Source organism: Otolemur garnettii, unplaced genomic scaffold (assembly GCF_000181295.1).
Source record: "Otolemur garnettii isolate 467f Iridium unplaced genomic scaffold, OtoGar3 scaffold00260, whole genome shotgun sequence".
Taxonomy (NCBI): Eukaryota; Metazoa; Chordata; class Mammalia; order Primates; family Galagidae; genus Otolemur; species Otolemur garnettii.
Window position 1 is genome coordinate 552,811 of NW_003852655.1, and position 22,698 is coordinate 575,508.

General features: G+C 53.2%; 1 protein-coding gene across 1 annotated transcript in view; it reads left to right on the forward strand.

The window, feature by feature from the left end:
- The window catches only part of TOLLIP (toll interacting protein), a 23,895-nt gene extending 3,424 nt beyond the window's left edge, over window positions 1–20,471 (forward strand). Inside the window, exons 2-6 of the mRNA XM_012813339.1 lie at window positions 8,455–8,604; window positions 10,975–11,157; window positions 11,854–12,009; window positions 13,014–13,104; window positions 17,935–20,471. Of these exons, the coding sequence (XP_012668793.1) occupies window positions 8,455–8,604; window positions 10,975–11,157; window positions 11,854–12,009; window positions 13,014–13,104; window positions 17,935–18,149 (795 nt within the window). The 3' untranslated portion in view covers window positions 18,150–20,471. The remainder of the gene's footprint in view (window positions 1–8,454; window positions 8,605–10,974; window positions 11,158–11,853; window positions 12,010–13,013; window positions 13,105–17,934) is intronic.
- The last annotated feature ends 2,227 nt before the right edge of the window (window positions 20,472–22,698 follow it).

The following is a 22,698-nucleotide window of genomic DNA, read 5'->3' on the forward strand; positions in this document are numbered from 1 at the left end:
AATAAAAAAAAAAACAAAAAGAAGGATTTTCATATATCCTGTCCTCCCCTGCCTCTCTGCCTGCTCACCTGGCCACCCTTCCTGCTGGTCTGGGTCCTGAGTGTGCAGGGAGTGGGGCCTGCAGACTGGTCCTAGTCCTTCTTCTCTGGGTGCCTGGGCATTGCTCTGGATCCTATAGGTGGAGGTGTCAGTGAGTCCCAGCTTAGAGCTGCTGCATATTCCTGTTGAGCCAGAACTTTGTCTCCCTATATGGTGTCTTGGAAAGAGTAAAAAACCCTTTCACTTTTGGTAACAGTAGACCCTCCACAGCTGACCACCTTCCTTCCCACTCCTGAAGTTGACCTGATTTTCACAGAGCAGACATGCACCACAAGTATGTACCAGCACAGCAGGCCTGAGTCATTATGGTGCCCGCCTCTGTATGCTGACCAGCTTGTCATAGTCCTTGGGGGGTTCAGTTTACAGAGATTCTCCTGTATTTTGTTGATACTAGTGTGGCACCTCCAGCTTTCTTTTAGAGAGTATTTGCCTGATTTTTTTTTTATTAACTCTAGATTTTTTTCCTGAACATTTATGTCATTGACAGCACATGACTGGATTCTTCAGAAGTCAAATCTAAGAAGTCCAAAGTCTTTTCACAGGAACATATTAAAAGGTTCTTTTTACATGTTTAATTTTTTTTTTTTTTTTTTTAAGACAGAGTCTCACTCTGTTGCCCTGGGTAGAGTGCCATGGTGTCATCATAACTCACAGCAACCTCAAACTCTTAGGCTCAAGTGATCCTCCTGCCTCAGCCTCCCAAGAGGGGACTATAGGTGCCCACCACAACCCCTGGATAGTTTTTCTATTTTTAGTTGAGATGCAACCCCTGGTTAGTTTTTCTGTTTTTAGTAGAGATGGGGGTCTCGCTCTTGCTCAGGCTGGTCTCAAACTTCTGTGCTTAAGCAATCCACTGGCCTTGGCCTCCCAGAGTGCTCGGATTACAGAAGTGAGGTGCCTAGCCTTAAATAGTTTTATATTTATTTTTTAAAATTTTCTTTGTTTTATTTGTCCTATTTTTTCTTGTTTCTGTTCCTTTCTTTGCCTTTTAGGATTTGCTAAATGTAATTTTTTAGAATTCAATTATTTGTTCTCTACTGGCTTGAAAAATATGTAGTGTATTTCTTTTCTCTTAGGAGTTATTCTAGACATTTTTTGTCTTTTGCAAAATTAGAGCTCGATTCTTTTTTGTTCTAGACATTTTAATACACAGCCTTCCCAGGTTCTAAAGTTAACCATCATGTTTCCTGATTAATATCATTGTCATGTTTGTGATCAATGCAAAGACTGCAGCCACAGCCTGCCTCCTCGCCCTGGCCTGGGTGCCATCTGTGTCTATGGGACAGCTCTTGCCCTTTCTCTCCCCTATGGAGTATGGGTATTTGATTTGGTCACTCATGGCTTTGCTGCTCTCTTCTTACCCCTTTTAGGATCTCAGAACTGCCATTAGGATCATTTTGCTTTTGCTTCAGGGTCATCTTTTAGGGTGGGAAACTCATTTTCTTTGGTGGAAAACCCAGTTTTTGTAGATACCTTGTCTCTCCTTCCTGAAGGGCACTTGCTGTGGGTGGAATTCCAGGCCACAGCTGCCATCCTGCTGGCTAGCTCCCCTGTGGCCGCCTCCGAACTGCTGCGGACCACGTTTCCACCCATTGCCATGCACCAGTCGTGTGTTCAGTGCTCTTCTCTGGCCTGTCTGCCGAGTCATTGCGTCTTTGTCATTTTCCACTAAATGGTGGATTGAGATTTTAGTGGTAATTACTTGAGGTTTCACCAGTAGTGACCACCCTCCGATGGGGGCAGTTTGCCTCTCTGGTCCCAGCGTTACCCTTCAGCAGACTTTTCTGGGGTTTGTGTGTTGTTGGGCCAAGTTCACGCACATGCATGGTGTGCACCAGGCCTGGCAGGTGAGGGTACTTGAGCGCTGCTTGGTCACTGTGTGCAGCCAGATCCCTGTCTGGAAGTTTTGCTTGTGCCACTTTCCATGTCCGAGTTCTGTGTTAGCACAAGCTGGATGCTGAAGCTGGGTGTGGATGGCTATGTGGGTGCGGAGGAGCATGGGAGGGGCTGCTGTGCCAGTGGGATGGGAGCTGTGGCAGTGTTTGGGGGCTGGCAGCAGTGGTCCTCCATTCAGAAAGCACCACAGTGAGCTCCCAGCCTTTGGAAAGCACCCCCAGCAGCGGCCCGGGAGGCAGCAGACCTTCCACACCAGCTCTCCCATGGTCTCTCCCCTCTTGTATCTGTACTCCATCCCTCTGGGGTCTTGCTGGTGTCCTGGCTTCACAACACCTGAGTGGCAGTGACTCCCGTTTCTTCCCTCCTCCTGAACTCCAGACTCACACAACCAGCAGCTGCTCGATGTCTCTCCAGGAACGGTCTAGACACCAAGGGCTGGTCCTCCCTTCTCTTGCCCTACCTGTGTCTCCCTATCCTATGTGGCGGCAGCTCCATCCTTCATGTAGTTCTGGCCAAGAGCCTTGATATGACCTTGTCTCCTCTCTATCTGCTAGGAAGTCCTGCTGGATCTGTGTTCAGAGCGCACTGGGACTGGAGTCCCAGGCTGCCCTGCACAGCCATGTCACTGCCACCCTTGCTCTATGGATCCCTTGTTTGAAGGGCCCATCTGTGCTTACACCCTACAGTCAGGTGTTAGGTGCCCAGCAGGGCCAGGTGGGAGGTACAGCCCACCACCCCCAGCCCTCACTCACCCTTTTCCTCACCTTCAGGACTCCTGGCCCCTGTCCTCCACTCCCTTGACTTCCCAGCCCCCTCTGTGTTCTAGCCATACCCTCTGCCTGCTGTCCCTGACATTCCAGATAGGGTCCTGGTTAGGCTGCCATACAAGCACTTGAGTCTCCCAGGTCCTGCGGGGCTGACACCTGCTGTCCAGCTATGATGTAGCGACCCACACTACTTGACCTTTGCCACACTTAACTGCCTGATGCATCGGTGTAATTTATTGATATCTTCTGTTTATCTTTCATTTAGGTATAAGTGCCATGATAGCTGTGACTTCCTAGCGTTTTACTATGGAAATCTCAAGCCCACAGTGGTGTTGGGGTGTCATCTGTAGCACACCTAAGGGCCTGGCCCTTGGGTGCTGCCTAGCACCTCGCTGTACCTGTCTGTCACACCTACCTGACTCTGGCCCTCTGTCTACACTGGGCCCGCTGTTTGACTGGCTTTTGTTCTGTTGGGTGAGGACTAGGCTCTCTGTCTGCAATCTGGGCATGGGTTGTGTGCCCGTGTGCCATGTAGTTGCATGGTCTTTGGTCAGCCTTCACGTTCTAACCTTTGAGGGCTCTTCTGTCACTGTAGCTTCACATGAGCATACATGTCCATGCTCATGCTTTAGTCCCCCAGGCTGCCCTGCACAGAATTTGCACATATGTGTAGAAGCCTCAGCAAGGGCGGGGCTCTCCTAGCTGCTTGGCCCTGACATGCACCTTGCGTCTGCACTGCTCACTAGGGAAGGGCTGGGTGATTGAAGAGGGGGCAGCTGACCTGATGCCCAAGAAAGGCCAGTAAGTCACTGAGCATCCGTTGATGCTGGCGGCGGCTGCGAGTGCTGGGCACTCTGGGCTATGGTGATGGGAATGGTCCTGGACCTGCTGGGTTCAGACTTGTGAGACCCATTTGTTATTGGTGGCCGTGTGCCAGGAGGCCCTGTGGAGCGTGAGGATTAGCTGAGGTGGGCCTGGGGCAGCAGGGCTGTGAGGTCAGGGACTGGTCTAGCCTCCTGATGGTACTGTGGAGAGAGAACAAAGGGAAGTGCTAATTCTGCATAAGTCGAAGAGTGAGCCCGGCCACCAGGACAAGGAGATGGCAGTTGCTGAGCCTTGAGTGGCTGGCTGTAGGGGTCCGTGCAGCAGAGGTAGAGCTTGGCCAGCCGGGGTTGTCTAGGAGAGGAGAAGGAGCTTATGGAGTTGAGATCACCCACCTGCTGATCATCACCCCTGGTTTCTGGGCTTGCTTCTCTTTTCTCATTTCAAGAAGCAAAGTTATCAGCTGAGGTAGAGGAGGGACAGGAGGTGTTGGAGATGTGTGGGGAACAAGGGGAATGTGTGGGAGCCTGGGCAGAGTTGCCAGGGTCACCTGTGTAGTGAAGGGGCCAGGCACATTCAGCCACCTGAGTGCAGGTTGGACATCTGGAGAATTGGAGTTTTCCTTCCAACTTGACTTTGGAAGATGCTGAAGTTATAGGACGATGTAAGTGGCCAGCCCCATGATCCATCAGTGTGCTGCAATGGGTGTGAGCCTGCAGGGTCTGTGGCAGGTGCAGGCCAGCACTTCAGTCTTGGGCAGCCTTCACTCTTGGCTTCTGGCTCCTGAATCTGGTGCCCTGAGGGCAGCCAGCCAGCCAGAGGGGCTGTCATGGCCACCAGGTCGTCTGTTCTGACCTGCCTGTTCTGTCTCAGCCCACAACCCCAGGATTTTGGATGTAAACTACATGAGCGTGTGGTTATTTGTTGGACAAGCCAGTTCTCCTGGGTCCAACCGTGGGTCATGCTGAGCTCTGAGCCTGGCTGTGAGCCTAGTGGTGAATGTCCCCTGCAAGATGGTGGTGGGAGCAGGCCCCTCACACAGCAGTGAGGTTTGCATTGACCCAGGCACCTGGGTTTGTGCCTTCACCTGGACCTTTTTGATCTCATCCTGTGTCCTGGCCTCTTCTTCCCAGGGACACCTGGCCCTCACCAGAGGCTTACAGGCCTGTGCCTTTTACCTTTATCCACAGGTCTGCTTTTCTCATGCTTCTCTGTTCCTTGAGACACCAGTCTGGCCAGGTCTTCTGCTGCAGAAGTGACCTTGAGTGACGTGAGGTCACAGGCTTTGGGGTGACAGCATTTATGTTGGGTGCCCCTGTGGATGCTTTGTGGGGGTCCCGGAGCCATTGACAGTTGTCCTCTATGTTGTGAGGTGATACTGGTCGGGTTCTGGGAGGAGGAAAAAGGATTACACAGTGCTGTACCCCAGCTTAGCTCTGTTGGAAACTTTGTTCTTACTACGTCATTGCTCCCTTGTGTTTCTGGGTGTCCCCTGAGTGTGTCCACGGTGAGCTCACAGAAGACTGACCTGTGGGAGCTCAGGCAGCTGTGAGGGGGATGGTGGGCAGATATGTACTTGGGCTGGAGCGCTGAATGAGGCCTGTTGGCATTTGTGATTTGGCCCCACACAGTGTGCTCAATCCGTCACTGGTTACATTGCTGTGCTGACAGATGGTGTCCAGCAGCTAATTAAAAGGTGTATTCTCAAATCGAGCAAAAGTTTAAAGTTGTTCACTGAAAATATTTTTAACAAAATTTCCTCCGGTGTTTTACTTGTGTTGGAAAAGCCACCACTGAGTTTTTAAAATTTCAGTTTCATTGCTATTACTGTGTTTATATGTAAGTTGCTAATTTGTGTATTTGGTTTGATACATTACAATTTATATAAGCAAATAAAGTACACTCAAAGTTGCTCAACAAATAATCACAGGTATTAGTAGCTTTTAGCTTTTAGTTTGACTTAATTTGATTTAGCCATTCTAAACATACATAAAAAGTGAGAATCATTAAAGCACCATGCCCATCCTGTGTGCACAATCTATTTCCAGTGGCACAGTGCTCCTGGGTGGGGACAGCAAGAAAGTCTGAAGGACTCCTTAGAGAGAACCATTACGGAACGGCGGGGAGCCTGCATCCTGCCACCTGCCCAGCCTGGCACTGTGAGTGCTGCTGCTCTGCTCTCCTGGCAGAGCTCTGAGTTTTTATTATAAAAAGGTTTAGTTTAACCTACAGACTGAGAGAAAAGAGAAAAAAAATAGCGTTTCAGTCTATACCAAACAAGCTACTGGTTATGCAACCAGCGCCAGGCTGTTTGCTGGGGCAGAGGGCGAGTGCCTGCTCCTGCCGTGCATGGAGAGCTCAGCGAGGACTGAAATCCTTCTGATGAGGAAGGACTTTGCCTTCAGGAGACACTGCTGTCAGCAGAGCAAGCTGACGCCTCACCAATTACTAGTGGTGTGGTAGCAGGAAACTGGTTTCTGGAACACCATTCTAGCACATTTTTAATTTCATATTTAATGGAAAAGTTAAAATGATGGCCGAAGGAGTCTCTCTGGGTCCCTCAGCCAGGTACCCATGAGCAGCCCCATGCGTTCTCACGCTGAGGATTGACCTGGGTTCCTGGCTGTGAGCTTCAGGGTCAGCAGATGTCTGTCCCAGCTGTCTATGACTTTCCCAGGCCTGGCACAGCGCCAGGTCTCCTCTGAGACACCCCACCCCCCCACCCCCCACCCCGCCTGCAGCTGCCTCTCAGGCTCCCTTGCTATTTGGGCCTTGTGTGAGGAGCAATGGTCCTGGGTCTTGTCACACACCCTCAGCTGGAGTATCTGCGTTGGGGAAGAAAACCTCACAAGCGAGGTCTTTACGTGGCCTGTCTCAGGGCTGGTGTCCATGTGAGTCACCGCTGTGGGGTTGGCCTTGGTCATCTGGCTGGGTTGACGTCTCTAATTTTCAAAGTGAGCCCACTTTGCTCCCCTCCTTATGTTCTATTCGCTTGTTTGTTTAATTATGTGGTTAAACCATCATTGCATATTTGTAATTTTGGGCTAAATCCTTGTTGAAAAGTAACACTGCATCATTTGATCTTTGATGTAGTTTTATTTTCTCCTGTTAAAAAGTGATTGCAGAGCCTTTAGTGAAAGCCTCAAAGGGTACAGGAACAAGGAGATGTTCCCTGAGCCTCTTGCTGTAAAGATGAGGACAGACTGGAGGTAAAAAAATAAAGGACCAGATTGGTAGCATTTCCCAAGAGGCTTTTCCTGCCATCTGTCTGCTGCACAGGCCACTCTCTGCAGGACTCCTGCCACTCATCTGCTGGGCATGTTAGGCATAGGCTCTGTGCCATGCCCTCATGTGCCAGGCACAGGCATTCGGCTGTTTCTCAGATGACAAGCTAGTGTTTGGCTCTGATGTGTCAATTCCAGAATGCGATTAACCAGTGTGTGTCTGCAAGAGAGTCCTTTCATGAAGAGCTGATAGGATGGGTATGAGAGCCAGGGTGCAGGTGCACCAGGCCCTGCGAGGTGGATGAGATATCTCTGGGGCCTGGTATCCCTCCAGGGTTCAAATTCTGGGCTGGTACCCTTGGGGGCGGGCCCTGGTGCTGAGGGAGCAGGTGCTTGGTGTCTTGTACCTTCCCAGGCCTTGCTGGCACCTGTGTGGTGCATCTCGGGAGGCCTGCCCTGGGGAACCTGGCCTGAGAGACTCTGCTCCTGGCAGCCAGGGTTGCACAGGCATCTGCTTCCTCTAGTAGGGCCTCTGTACTGGCCTGAGTGCATGTGGGCCACTGAGCAAGCTTTTCCTGGTGCATAGAGGCCTCTGGGGTGCGGGACGGGTGGGTGCTGTCCTCCCTGGGATGGCTTCTCCATGTGACAGAAGCCACCCGAGAGATGAGGTGAAGCAGTGGGATTGGAAACTGGCCTTTTGAAAAGAAAGCGTGGAGCGCTGAGCTGGCCCCTGGGCGCAGGTGACCTGCGGAGACTCTCGGGCCTTGGCATCTGCAGACCAGGGCTTGATGTGGCCAGTCCTTGTTACTTGTTCCCATGGCTCTGGGTTCCAACTGGCTTGTGTGCTGAGATGGGAGAACGGCAAGCAGAGCACAGCAAACTGCAGAGCATTCTGGAACCTGCCTGGCACAGGTCATGGGAACTCCATAGCTGCAGCAGGCATGAACCTGATCTGTGCACAGGGCCTCCAGGGCCTTAGCAGAGCTTGGGTCCCCAGGACTCCCTGGCATGGCTTTCAGTGAGTGCACTGTCCCCACATGTCACCCACATGTTTGTGGTCATTGGGTCTCTGAGGAGCCTGGCTCTGTCAGGGCCACACACTGGGGGACAGGGTTGGGGAGATGTGGCCTGCAGCTTGGTGAGGTCTTTTGAGGTTTTTGTTTTGAATCTTTTTACGTTCTGATTTCTTTTAGGGTATTTCTGAATTCAGAGTGAGGTAGAAATATTTAAGGTATATCAGCACAAAGGGTTTTCCGAGTAATTTTGGATCCAAGGTTCAGATTTCATCTTTTTCGGTTTGACTGAGTGGCTTGCAGTTTACCAGCCCTGCCAATCATGGTGACAAGAGGAAGGGACCTCAGGCACAGGACATGGGGTATGTGAGACCTTTGAGAAGAACCAAGCGGCCACCTCACGGCCTCGTGTGAGGATGAGAAGCTGTCTTCCGTCAAACCATCACAGGACGCTGGCCTGTACTGGGCACCCTTTGGTGAGGGTCAGGGGCCATAGGCCCAGGTGGATGCCCCTGGCCTCAGCAGCCCCTCAGAGCACAGATAGAGGGGCTGAGGCCACACATAGCCCACTGGGCCTGCTGGTGGCAGTCTCACTCTTCTTGCTGGCTGCTGATGCACCCCTCCCCCCTACAGGTGTACATCGGCGAGCTCCCGCAGGACTTTCTGCGCATCACGCCCACTAGGCAGCAGCAGCAGGTTCAGCTAGATGCCCGGACAGCCCAACAGCTGCAGTATGGAGGGGCAGTTGGTGCTGTGGGCCGCCTCAACGTCACCGTGGTACAGGTGGGTGCTGGGCTACCCCCAGACTGGGGTGGCTGGGTGAATGGGGTGGAGATTCCAGCTTTTACACCACATTTCCTTTCTTTTTCTTTTTTTTTTTTTTTTTGAGATAGTCTCACTGTGTCACTTTTGGTAGAATGCTGTGGTGTCATAGCTCACAGCAACCTCTAACTCTTGGGCTTAAGCAGTTCTCTTGCCTCAGCTTCCCAAGTAGCTGGGACTACAGGCACCCGCCACAACGCCTGGCTGTTTTTTGTTGTCATTGTTGTTTAGCAGGCCCAGTCTGGATTTGAACCTGCCAGCCCCGGTGTATGTGGCCCTAGCTGCTGAGCTACAGGCGCTGAGCCTCACTGCATTTCCTATATGGACAAATGGAACTTTTTATGATTCTAGTTTTTTCTGAAATAGGTTATTGATATTGAAAAACAATATATGTGGAACATATGATTACTCGGGTTCTGACAAAAATCATTAAGACAATGATCAATGACTTGGTGGGCGTCTGCCCAGGTACAGGCACTGCCTGACTGCAATCTGGTAGGGCCTGGTAACTGCAGGGCACTTCTGTTCCATGGGTCCACCAGCCAAGAGTGCCAGAGCTGGCCAGGACTCCCAGATGCCCACCTTTTAGCCGCTGCTGGTTCTTACATGAGCCTCTGAGCCCTGGTCACACACGGCTCACCCCAGTCTTTCTGGGCACGTCAGTGGCAGAAACGTCCCTGTCTCCCTACTTAGCACTTCCACCTGCTGCTCTCTTCTCTCTGGATAGGGCTGTTTTCCTTGGCTTCTGAGGGGCCACATGTAGGGTGCCCCACTTGGCTCTCCACCTTCTCTTGGACCCAGTGGGTTGTTTTAGGGTCTCACCCTCTGCCCTCCTCCTCATCTCTGCCCACCTGTCCTGGGTGAGTGGCCTTTGCAGCCCATGGTATAAACACTGCGTGTGCTGACTCTGGTCTAAGCCAGATGCTTAGCCCCATCCCAGACTGCCAGGGCCAGGTGGTATCTCTACTCTTTGGAAGCTGAGGCCTAATGCTGGGGCTGCTGGATGGTGCTCTCCCTCTCAATGCCTGGGCCCCATCCCTCCACACAGCTGAGGTTAGACTGAGAGTCCCTGCTCTGGAGCCCCCACTGCCTGCCCTGCCCCGCCCCTGGGGTGTGGCCAGACCAGGTTGCTCCCCACAGGGGTCTTTTTTGTGGTGCTGTCCTGCTGAGCCTTCCTCTAGCCGAGGCCCAGCCTGCCTGCCTCACTCTGGCCACCACTGACCTCCCCCTCCCCAGGAGCCCCCTGGGGCCTTTGTCCTGCTCTGACCACAGCTCTTCCTCTGGGTCAGTATACCTTGAGCCTCTTACTGGTCACTCTGTGTAGCTGCAGGTGCTTAGCTTTCACAGGGACTGTGGCCACCTCTATGCTGTGGTTCGAGCTGATGTGACATGTCCTGTTCTGAGTTGAGTTGTAAAGACTCAGGTTGCTGTGCTAGGCCTTGGGCAGGGGTGGATGTGCCTAGACTTAGGTGCACCTGGAAGGGAGGCCCAGTGGGCCAGGCAGTTGAGACAGCTGCCGGGATGTGGCAGGAGTAATGGCTGGGGAGGGAGTTGCTGCCAAGTGAGGGTACAGCAGGTGACATGGACTTTTCTCTTGTGTTCTTGTAAAAATTTATAGTTTTAGGTTTTATATTTAAACCTGTCATTTGTTTTGAGTTGCTGTTTGCTAGATAGTGATGTCACATGCCAAGGTCACTGTCTTATTCATAACATCCACGTGTCTCTTACCGGAAACATACTCACTTTCATCCCAAGGAGCCAGGCATCTCCTCCCAGGTGACCATCCATAACTCAGGTCTCGTGCTCAGCCCCACCACCCCATGTGGCACCTGTGAGCAAGGGGCACAGAGAAAGTCTTGTCCCTGCAACCCCACACGGTGACCAGAACAGGGATGGGGTCACAGCCACGACACTCCCTCATCAAGGGGAAAATGGGCACTGCAGATGGGTCACGGCCCACGGGGCCCACCTGGAGTAGAATGGTCCCCATTCTCTCTGAGGGGCTCACTCGCCCCACTGGTCTGTGACTCTGCTCTTCCTGGATATCCCCACCCTGTTCTGTACTCCCGGGAGGGTGCTGGGGCACCAGCTCTCCATGGAACAGGGGTCCGTGTCCTATGCAGGGGGGATGGCTCCCAGCACCTCACTGTGGAGTCACATGGCCCTGTGGGGGCTCTCTCTCCTTGTTCCTGGTATCTGTGTCCCAAAGCCTGAGCAGCAGAGTCTGTCCTCAGGAGATGCATGAGGGCTCAGGGGCCAGCGGCCCAGGCAAGTGCTTGGCTTCCCTGCTGGTGGTTGGCCCTTCCCTTTCCTAATTTGGCTTTATTTCAGGCAAAGTTGGCAAAGAACTATGGCATGACCCGCATGGACCCCTATTGCCGCTTACGCCTGGGCTACGCAGTGTACGAGACACCCACAGCCCACAATGGTGCCAAGAACCCACGCTGGAACAAAGTCATCCACTGTACTGTGCCCCCAGGCGTGGACTCCTTTTATCTCGAGATCTTTGATGAGGTGAGAGGGACAGCCTTGCTGGTGCTTAGGGCAGCTGACTCTACACCGGGCATTCTGCTGGGCGCGTGATGCGGTCCTGCAACCCCCGGAGTTTGAAAGGGTGGTTTCTAGTGTCTCTCGGGACGAACTGGAGCCCTCCAGGAACAGAGTGGCCTCTGCCTGCCCCACCTGTGCCTGTGGGTGCCTCTGGGTGGCTGGTGCCTACCTGAGGCTGAGTCTCAAGGAAGTTACGCTGTACTGCTGGGTTGGAATATTCTTGGTGGCATGAGCATCCTGAGCCACTTCAGTGGTCCTGTATTGAACTGTTTTGGGGTCTCTGAGGGAGTTGGGAGTGCAGGTGGACACAGCAGGCTTGGAGCCCAGCTTGTCTTTTGGCATCTCATGCCTGCGGTGCTACGTGGAAACTGGGAGGGGATGAGGGCCTGGGAGGGACGTGGGCCGGCTCCCTGCCCTTTGCCTTTTCCTCTTCCCGTCCTCCTCCCCTTCTGGTCCCTGGAAGAGTCAGGAGTGTGTGGGAAGTGCAGAGGTGACTGTGGCCACTCGTGGCACTGAAGTCCTCGCTTGGCCAGGCCTGAAGGTGTCAAAGGGTCTTGTTATTGGGTGGCTGGTGTGCGAGGGGCCTATCCTGCAGGTGAGGGCAGGGTTCCTGCTTTGGGGAAGATTGCAGTGGATGTGCCCTCCCCATTGTCTCCACAGCGAGCCTTCTCCATGGACGACCGCATTGCCTGGACCCACATCACCATCCCTGAGTCCCTGAAGCAGGAGGGCGCAGTGGAGGACAAGTGGCACTGCCTGAGTGGGCGGCAGGGCGATGACAAGGAAGGCATGATCAACTTGGTCATGTCCTACTCGGTGAGGCCAGGCCTGCCTTGTGGATGGGCTGCGGTGCAAGGAGGGTCATGTGCGCCAAGAGGGGCTGAGCCAGGTGCTTGTTGTGTCCCTGACATGGGCCTGCCCTTGGGTGAGAGCCATAGGTGGTGGGCAGGCCCTGTTTTGGGTGCCCTCCCTCAGGGCTGTTCCTGGCTGTGAAGTGTCAAGTCATCTCTTCAGGGACATCGAGGCCCACTGGGGATCGTTGGGACTGTAAAGGGGAGGCCTGGCCATGCCGGGCAAGGTCTAGCACACAGGGAGCTCCCGCCCATCTCTGTCCCTGGGGCACCTGTAGCTGTCAGGGATCTAGGACCCAGGCTTCTGGCAGCTCCTATGCATCACCCAGGAGATTTTAAAAAGTTACTGTTTTTTAACATTTTACTATAGACAATTTGGAGCATGTGTAGAAGTAGAGAGGAGGTGAGTGGCCCATGTGTCGACTGCCCATCCTGCAGGGAGTGGCCGTGTGTGGGCTGCCTCCTCCTACCCTGCTTAGGCAGATCCCGCTTTGCCGCCTGGCCACAGTGCAGCACTGCAATCATGGGGATGCTGGAATGCAGTGGCGGATGTGAGCGTGGTCACACACACATTTCCAGAAAATGTGTCATTATGCATCATTGGCAGGCATTTTTAGATCAGCACAAAACAACTTTTGTACTTAATAATTTATCTGTAGTTAACAATTTCTGAACTAAAATCTAAAACTGCCCTGAAGTGAGTGCTGATAAGACACTGCTCAGATGCATGCTGTTCTGGTCCTATTCAGCCAGGGCTGAGTCTCTGAGTCATTCAGCCACTCAGCCTCTCAGCCCCCAGGGGCAGGCAGGTGCTGGCCCAGCAGCCAGCGTCTATACAGGAGGCTCTGCACTTCTAGGTTCACAGCCAAGATGGTGACAGTGTGATGGAGTGACGAGGTTGGCATGTGGTGTGTTTTTCCGTGTGACCAAATGACAAGGTTGGCATGTGGTGTGTTCTGTATGTTTCAGCTGTTGCCAGCCGCCATGGTGATGCCACCTCAGCCGGTGGTGCTGATGCCGACTGTGTACCAGCAGGGCGTCGGCTATGTGCCCATCGCAGGTGCGTGGGGCCCTTCCTCCCTGGGCTGTCTCTGGTGGGGACTCCAGGGGCCATGGGCAGGAGGAGAGGAGAGGCAGGGATGTAGAGCCTTGGGGTAGGCGCTTGGTAAGGCTTAGAGCTGTGAATGTGTGTGCCATGTCATGAAGGTCCCTCCAAAAGTAGGGGAGAGGGGCAGAGGGGCTAGTGCTGCATTTGAATTTTTAGTGCATATGTAGAAAATAGAGTTAGGGTTTTCTCTAATTGTTGGTGCAAATAAGGTGAGTTGAAATTCTTAGAGATGTAGAAATGGTGATTTGAGCATTGTAATGGACGTGAGTCACTGCCCATGAGGCAGCAGACACTGCTGCTGCCGTCTGCAGCATCTGCTCCAGACTGGCAGCCTATGCTGCACAGCAGAGCTGAGAGGGTGCAGTTTCTACACCATTACATTGCCATGGCATCACTCTCATAGCAACCTCCAACTCCTGGGCTCAAGCGAGTCTCCTGCCTCAGCCTCCCAAGTAGCTGGGACTACAGGTGCCCGCCACAACACCTGGCCATTTTTTGGTTGCAGCCATCATTGTTTGGTGGGCCTGGGCTGGTTTTCTATGTGGCAATAACAGGGCCCCAGCTGCAAACAGCCATGGCGGTGGCCGTGCTGCTCAGCAGGCCCTTGGGAGAAGAGACATTGAGTTGAGGCTGCAGTCACCCCGTCTCTGCCTGGGTCCAGGAAGTCGGGGCTGGGCAGGCACAGCAGGTCCCCCGTGCCCAGGGGTGAAAGCCAGAGGCCAGGCCCAGGGAAGTGGCTGAGTCGCAGGCAGGGTATCAGAGGCATGTGGGGCCGTGGGGTCCTGGCTGCTTAGCTTTGGACGGAGCTGTTCGTGGCCAAGTAATGTGGGGACCAAAGTCTGGCCCAGCCAGAGTGAAGAGGCCTTCTCAACTCCCTGGTTGTGCCAGCATGCAGTGGGGACTTGGAAAGGCCAGCTCTGGAGTCAGAACCTTACACCAGATGTGCTGGGATGTGGCCTGAAGTGCAGCCCAGATGGGGAGAGGGGCTCTGGGGCCTGGGCAGCTCTGGACTGTCAGCTGTGTTCCGGGTGAGAACAGGTGGGAGAGAGCTGCTGCAAGCACTGCAATTACCTGGTGCTGAGAGTAAGGGCCTAGCAGACAGCACTCGCCACCCACAGTTGAGGAAAGACCAGATAGTAGTATGTAACTCGAAATGACCCAGAAATGTTAGAGCAGCTGAAATGGCACACAGGGTTGAGGCAGGTGCGGGGCAACATGGGGCGTTCCAGCGCCGCCCTCTAGTCAACACACAGGGAAGATGAGAATGGCAACTAAATGTGCCTAAATGTTTTGTGAAACTTTGTATTGAATATTTTATAAGTAAAGGGACATTTAGCTGCCATTCCCATCTTCCCTGTGTGCCAACTCGGGCGACATTGGGATACCCTGTGGTTTCCATTTCAGCAGAGAGACAGTGCTAAGGGTGCTAGAGGGAATACTGAGCCTGTGTCCTGGGCCACCTGTGCAAGCACAAGCCAAGGCCGGGACCCAGTCTGGCCATACCTCATGGAAGTGTCCTCTTTGCTGAGTTAAAAAACAGGCCCCCCAGCCCCTAGGCTGATGGGAGCCGGTGCCTGGAGGAGAGTTAGGCGTCCCTTAGTTTTCTCCTTCGTTTTTATAGAATTGAAGATGCAAAGTGTGGGCACAGCTACGACGAAGCAGATGGGGACAGAAAATGCAGCTGAATATTCAAGGCTTTTATACTGTTAATTGCAGCCTAAAGATAGAGTGTAGGTTACATTTTTTTTTTTTAATGAAGGATTTATTTTAAAAAAATTATAGTTAGGGTTTTAACAGATTTCAAATAGTTGATAGGCATCATAAGGTTTCAGTAGGGTTTCTAACCTTAATTTTAAAGAAATATCTGGGAAATGTGTGATTTCATGATGCTTTTGCTCTTTTGTGGGAGCAAAGGGGTGCTTGGGCAGAGGAGGGATGTCCAACTGCGACCACTGCAAGGGCAGGGTAGAGCCTCAGAGGCGAGCACGGTTTGCCACCATGAGAGCGCGTGTCGCAGTCTGTCTTTGTGCGTACCTCCTGTGAGGACGGGTAGCAGCAAGTCTGCCCTGGGGGAGCCTCTCAGCAGCCCCTCCTGGGCGTGGAGAACATGTCTGAGGCTGACCTGGCACCTGAGCATCATTGGGCAAGAGAGTGAAAGACTCGGTTAAGAGGAAAAAAAAAAAAGAGAGAGTGAAAGACTCCAAGGCAGAAGGGCCAGTGCCTGGCCCTATGCTGTCCCTCATGGGGGAAAACTTGCCCTTGTCTAAATTTGGGGATTCTTTGCATGTTGCCTGCTTTGCTTTCACGTGAAGAGAGCTGAGTGGAAAAGGCACGGGCCCCACATTCCCAGCCTGTGCTTTGCCAGGCAACAGCTTCCCGTGCACACTGGTATCAGTTCTGTGCATCCCTCCATCCTCCTAGCTGCTGTGGTTGTGGCCTGAGTTTCTGTGGAGCTGCCCACACAGCCGTGCTGCCACTTTCGCAAACACCTGCAGCTTCCAGGACAGGCAGGAGCCTGGAGGGAATATCTGTGGGGAGTACCTTCTGCTTGAACAGCCAGAGGCAGACCCACTCTGACGTGGAGGCAAATCACAGGTGCCCACGGGTATTTTCCCTCGCACGTGGGATTGCAGCAGACACAGCATTTGAAGCTAAATGGTATACACTATTTAAAGATAATGTAGGTGGTTTGATTTAAAATGAAATTTGGGTTTTTATCAATTCCCCAAGCAATAACTTAGAATTCTTTCTTTGCTGTTGTGTGTTTATTAACCCACCCCCTGGGAAGTTTCAAAACGTGAGCGTTAGTAGCTTCTCCTTTTCCATACACTCCATTGTATGAGAGCTGTAAGAAGCTGTTGGCGCTGGGCAGTGATCTTGGAGCTGAATGGTGACCCCCACCCCAGGCCTCCTTTTGCTGGGGGAAGCTTAAGCTGGTGTGCCCCAAAGCGGCTGTCTTTCTGCTGACACGGCAGCTGTGCCTGCTCTGGGTGCCACAGCTTTTTAGGGTCGCCTCTTCCCATGTGAAAAATTGCACATTCTGGTTCTGTGGATAGCCTTGTTTGTGAGCAGAGCATCCGATTTTGCTCAGACAACTAAGCCTTCCATCTGCGAGTCCCCATGGGAAGAGGAATGGCTCCTCTGTCCACCACGCATCTGTGGGTGAGGCTGAGCACAGGACCGCCCGCTGTCTCTTGTCTCAGCCCTGCTCTGCCTGAGTCCCGGGAATTTGGGGATCCACCCAGGCCTCGGATCTCCTTGTCCTTGTTCCCTGAAGTGTCCCCAGCTGAGCCAGCACACTCATGTCATGGCTCCTGGCGGATGTGTCCACACTTGGTTTGGAAGCATCAAATTCCCACAGTGTTGCTGTTCTGCTGGCACTGAGCATGCACAGGGCTTCCAGCATCTGCTCAGGCCATCCCTCAACACTACACTACAGTTGTCGGGACCTCCTCTCCATCATCCCTCTCCCCTGCAGGCTGGAGGCGGTGCAGGGGCTGCCCTTTGGCCAGGGGTCGTGGGAGGCTGTGTCTGAAGCCTGTTTTCTTGTGGTGCCACAGTGGTAGAAGGAGCGGCACTCACGGGCACAGGGGACATTCTGAGCTCCTCATCTCATCCGTCTATCCAGGAGGCACCGGGATTTGCCCCAGGACAGGCAGGAGTTCTAGGAGGAGACCCATTCCTCAGAGGGTGGCTGCTGGGCAGTCAGGTTCCAGAACTTGAGTCTAGTAATGCAGACGCCCGGACACCTCCTGATGCCCCTGCCTACCCTGTGTTTCTGTTCTGGTCTGTCCTTCCACGCCTGACATGAGGGGTAACAAGGAGCCTCCAGAGGCTGGCCACTCCTGTCAGCACCCCTGTGGCGTTCTCATGAGCGTTTTTGTGGGTGGTTTTTAATGTGTGTGCCATGTTGGTTGTGGACATGAGCGTGCAGCCTGCTGAAGCATTTTGTGTGTCTTCTTGCCAGTTACGGTGATGTACCTGCTGGGCTGCAAAGGCACATTCCAGGCTGTCTGCTAGGGGAGGAGACTGTGACCATCCAGGGGTTTGTGTGAATGTGCATGGTGTTCAGGGCAAGTTCTTAGAGGGAGACAGTTGCCTTGGCTGTCCAGTTAATGCCTGCAGCGCAAATGCACACGTTCTTAACATGCAGGTGGTAGTCACCTTGATTTTATCCCGTGTTGCCCTACATGAGAGTTGAGTAATGACACTTGGATTTTTGTGTGGAAAGACAGGTTACTAAAGATGAGTAACCTGGAGGGAGGGAGCCCTTGCACCACTTCCCTGCACTGGTTCTGGGGGTTGGCGCTTTGCAGGTTCCTGCAGCCTCCTTGTTCAGGGACAACTGAGATGGTCTCACCCCTCAAGGCGGCCAAGAGAAAGTGTTGGTACCCTTTCCCCTTAACATTGTATCTATGTGAGGTGTGACGTCCCCTTAGTGCTGTACTTCTGTGAGGTGTGATGTTCCCTTAGCGTTGTACCTGCGTGAGATGATTTCCCCTTAGTGTTGTACCTGCATGAGGTGACATTTCCTCAGTGCTATACCTACATGAGATGACGTCCCCTTAGCACTGTACCTGCATGAGATGATGTCCCCTTAGTGCTGTACCTGTGTGAGATGACGTCCCCTTAGCACTGTACCTGCGTGAGATGACGTCCCTTTAGTGCTGTACCTGCGTGAGATGACGTCCCTTTAGTGCTGTACCTGCTTGAGGTGTGACGTCCCCTAGGTATGTACCTGTGTGAGCTCTGATGTTTACCAGACTCCGTCTTTCTCTCCAGGGATGCCTGCCGTTTGCAGCCCCGGCATGATGCCTGTAGCCGTGCCACCGCCAGCCATGAGTGCCCAGCCTCGCTGCAGCGAGGAAGATCTGAAAGCCATCCAGGACATGTTTCCCAACATGGACAGGGAGGTTATCCGCTCTGTGCTGGAAGCCCAGAGAGGGAACAAGGACGCTGCCATCAACTCCCTGCTCCAGATGGGTGAGGATTCGTAGGCCCACCCTGCACTGCCCGGCCCCCTGGACCTGCCACCCGTGGGTTCCCAGGAAGCTCTGTCCCAACAAGACTCCTGTGAAAAGCCCCTATGGCCCTTGGACCTCTGTGTCACCCTGTCCACACCTGCTTTGGGGCGCATGTGGGTTTCATGCTCTCTGTTGGTCCTGGAGGGCAAGTCCCACCTGGTCTGGTGTGGGGGGTGGGCCCGTTGCTGGAGCTCACTCCCCTGTTGCGTGGGGCTGGTGTCTTCCCTCTTGCTGTTCTGGAAAACACTCTTGTAGAAAGCGACTGCTGTCAGGGATTGTTGGACACCCTTCAGATCAGTTATTTGACTTAGGACAGACTTACTAATTTTAAGGCACACAGAATCCATTCACAGTGATTTGTGGGTTATTTTTGGAACTGCCAAGCTGAAACTCACATCCTTCCCCAGTGCCCTGTCTGCTTGCCCACCCTTTGTCTGGTCCTTATGAGCTGAGCCGGGGATGTCTCTTGCCTCCTGCTGCATCACTGTCCTGCTGCCACCCATGTGAGGGCACAGCGAGGCCACCCCGGCATGTGGAAGGAGCAATGTGGTATCCACTCCTGCCTGTCCCCCTGCCCTGTGCCTGTGGCCTGCACGTCCTGCCACGGCTGTTCCTCAAGAGTCTGTAGCAGAGCTCAGGTGAGGGCGGGATCACAGGTGTAGCCCTGTGCCTGCTCAGAGGGTCCGGGCTCTGCTGGCGCCTGTGCTGCAGATGGGTTTGGGGAGGAGTGGAAGTCTGGCAGATGTAATGTTCAGGCTGGAGGTGCCCACAGCTCTGCTCTGGCAGTCACCATGTGGAACATTCTGAGTTGTAGGACAGATCGAGGATGCCTAGTTGTGGAAATCAGGGACTTCGGAAGTTTCTCAGGAGTGATGCACTTTAAATAACATAATTGAGCATACCTGTCGCACATCTGTAATGTCCATGGTTTTGCATTAAATCACAGTTGCTGGTCTTTCAAGTGTCTGGTCCCAGCCTGTGGACAGGAAGGATGTGGAAGGAGGAGTTAGTACCAGGGGTCAGTCCTTTTCCCTCTAAAATTAGTTAAATTTCAGTGTCAGCTAGAAGACATGGCTTTCTGCAACCTGTTGGGGAAGTTTTTTGTCAAACATATATTGATAAATAGTTATTTCTGTAATCCTGAAGGAGGGTATGGGGGCTGCTCAGTGCTCCCCCTGGTAGTGGGTCCTCCAGGATGCTGGTCTGGTGGGAGCAAGGATGGTGCAGCTTCTGCTCGGCAGCCTGAGCCACTCGCTTCAACAGAATGGGTCACTGGGTCCTCCACCTCATGCTCAGGTCTGTGCCACACGCACATGTCCTCCTGGGGGTAGGATGCATCAGGATGCTGTTGGGATACTTGTTAGTGATGTTAATGGGGCTGACGCAGGATGGAACTCAGGCCTATGCCTCTGGGCCTCCTCTTGCCAGGGGTGTTGGTGTCTTGGTTCCCAGGTATGGCCAGGAGTGCAGTTTCTGCCTTAATGATGCTGTCCCAGGGCACATGGCCTCTTCTCTTGCCAGGGAGAGTGACAGTTTAAGGTGATTCACACTTACTGCCATCTCCTGTCTTTCTTTTTCACGAACAGTTTATTTTTTTAATAGATGAAAGAAGGGTCACATTTATAAGGCCCTTAGTTAAATAAGATGATTTTTTCCCTCATTTTATGCTCCATTTTCCTGTTTGGAGGTCACTGAGGACAGTGAGGAGGGGCTCCTGGCACATGTAGGCCCTTCTAGGGCAGCACTGTCTTGCCTTGTCGCTGCCGTGTCTGGTGTGGGCCAAAGGCCACCACGCTTAGGGAGGCCACAGCTCTCTGGGGCCTGAGCATAGACAGTCCTAGTATCCAGGGGCCGGGCCTGCTCCTGGGCTTGAAGATCCCAGTGGTCAGCAGGCCTCACGATAGTGGCCAGTGATAGCAATTTGGCCCAGCCATTTCTGCTTTCTGCTGCTCAGTGGGTGCTGGTGGGAGTTGAGCCCAAAGTGCACCTGGGGTTTGAGTAGCCACTGGCTTCAGTCCATCTGGGCCAGCTGGTGACATTGGAGTAAGTGGTAGAGGAAAGTCATTCCCACGTCGTCCTCACGGTGCCTGGAGGTGCTGCGTCCTCCATTGGCTGAACCATGCTGCTCTGCGGTGTTGGCAGGAGTGACTCAGAACTTGGGGTTTCTGATTTTTTTCTTGGGGTCTAGCATCCAGATTTTTTCCTGATTGTAAAGTATATTTTTACTTTTTAGCCTTCTAATTTAATAAATGATCCATATAAAATTAGAGAAATAAAGTCCTTTAAGGGGAAGTTCAGCGTTTTTGTTCCTGAGTATTTTCTAACTTAGCCGATGACATGAGCCCCTCACTAGTGAGCTCGTCAGAGGCTGTGCCAGTAAACTCCAGAGGCGGGAGAGGAGGCAGAATCTAACAGGTGCCTTTAGAACATTCACCTAAAACATGGGAGCTAGGGTGGGGCGAGTCCCTCTTTCCACAAGAGCCCATTAGGACCTGAGTCCCGAGTGCGATGGGCCACTTCTGGGGAGCAGGAAGTCAAAAGCAAAGTGTCCTGGTGCAGTGGGGTGGATGCAGTGCATTGGGAGCAGAGGCACTAAGCACCCTGCTCAGCCTGGGCATGGCCTCGTGTTGGTGACACGCTGAGTGCCAGCTCTGTGGCCATCCAATCACATGCAGCCACAGTGCAAACTAGCGTGAGAGCCGCCTCTGTCCTGTGCTGCCCACCTGGCACTGGGGGGCCGCTGAGCTGCGTTTAGCACAGTGTTTCTGCCAAGTGTGCCTGTTCCACAGTCGCTTTCCAGCCATGAATTCTGCATCTGTTTCACAGTCGCTTTTTAGCTGTAAGTTCTGTGGGTTGATTTTTTTTGTCCCAAATAGCTAATTAAAGTAGAGCTTGTCGGTACTGGACACGAAGCCATGAAACAAGGGACATTTTAAACAACAAAATGTGACAATGCTGGAAAGGCACAGGTCCTCACCTTAAATGCAGAGCTGAGCTCTAGAAATGAGACACCAAGATGGGGGATCGGGGAGTGACGGGTACCAAGCCAGAACCATGGCGCGGCTCAGCCAGAGTGTACGGAGTGAGTGCAGAGGGCTGCAGTGCTGGGTGTCGGGTTTTTCAGAGGCCAGGCTGGAGCCCTACACAACCATGGTTAGTGAATGTGGTCTGGGCCCAAGAATAGGACCCCTCAAGCTGACACACTGGGGACCCAGGCCCTCACCACAACCCACCTCGGAGAGAGTTCTCCCACAAGGTCCAGGAAACCTCTAGGGAGGGATCTGTCCTGTCATCCCAGGTTGAAAGGAGCAGCAGGATGTGTTTGACTCTGGCCGTGCAGAAAACCACCTTGCTAGGACAGTGGAGCGCCCAGAAGCCTAGGGCAGCAGAACCACCAGAACTTGTTAGTGAACGTGCCACAGATTTTTACGGGCTTTGAAAGCAAGATGCAATATAGTGCTGGAGAGAACATTGAGTGCAACCACATGCAGGGAGTGGGACCAGCAGGACTGAGAAGGGGCGTGGGCACATTCATAGTAGGTGGAGGAGCAGGTTAGACACAGCTGAAAAAAGTCATGAACTGGTAGGCAAAACTGCAGGAAACTGCTATGGATTAAGAAATGTGGAGAAAGATGTGTGTCAGGCTGGAGTTTCAGAATATGAGCAGGGGAGGGGGCAAGGGCTAAGAATGTTCTGGAACTGGTAAGATGCATCCCCAGATAGAATGACAGTGAGCTGCAGGAAACATGGAAGTGAATATTTATTAACTGCAAAAGCAAATGAGTGTGTAATGGGGTGAAATCTTAGAATGGGGACCATGAGCATGGGACTGATGCTGAATAGATGCCTATGGTTTCGGAGGTGGTGGGGACAGTCTGTAGTCTCCAGAGAGCTGCCTGCAGAGGTCCAGGCAGATGGTGGATGACGCACAGCACCAGCCTCCCTTACAGGACCTGCTGCCCACCTGGGCCAGAACTCAAGCACCCCTTTTGGCTAAACTCACCAGCAGCCCTACCTACTCTGTCAGCTGCTGCTGGACCTTGGCTCCTATCACTGGCCACTGTGAGGAGCCTGGGCTAGCAGCAGGCCACATGGTGGCCATGCAGTCTGGGGGAACCTCAGGCCCTGGCGGGGACGGCTCAAGACAGCAGCTATTTTCACTGTCCCGGGCCCTACATTCCATGTGGCCTGCCCTCTGGCTGCAGGTGTTGGTGGCTTTAAACCACACCTCAGAGGCCCCTGCTTTCCATACCTCTGTGGTCAGCCAGCCCTAGATCCTGCAGTGGCCATCTGTCTCCATCCCGGCTGCCAGAGCCTGTGCCAGCGGTGCATCCCCCATGCATGTCCTGTCCCAGTCACCACAGGAGACAACTCAGAAGTTGCAAAATAGTGCTTGCCAGGCAGCCCTGCTGCCATCTGGCTGAGGGGCCCTCGCAGACCCCTTGTCTGGCTCTGTCTTCTTGGACCCATGGTCGTGGGTCATGTTCGTCCTCAGGGCAGATCCTGACACCAGGCCTCCAGT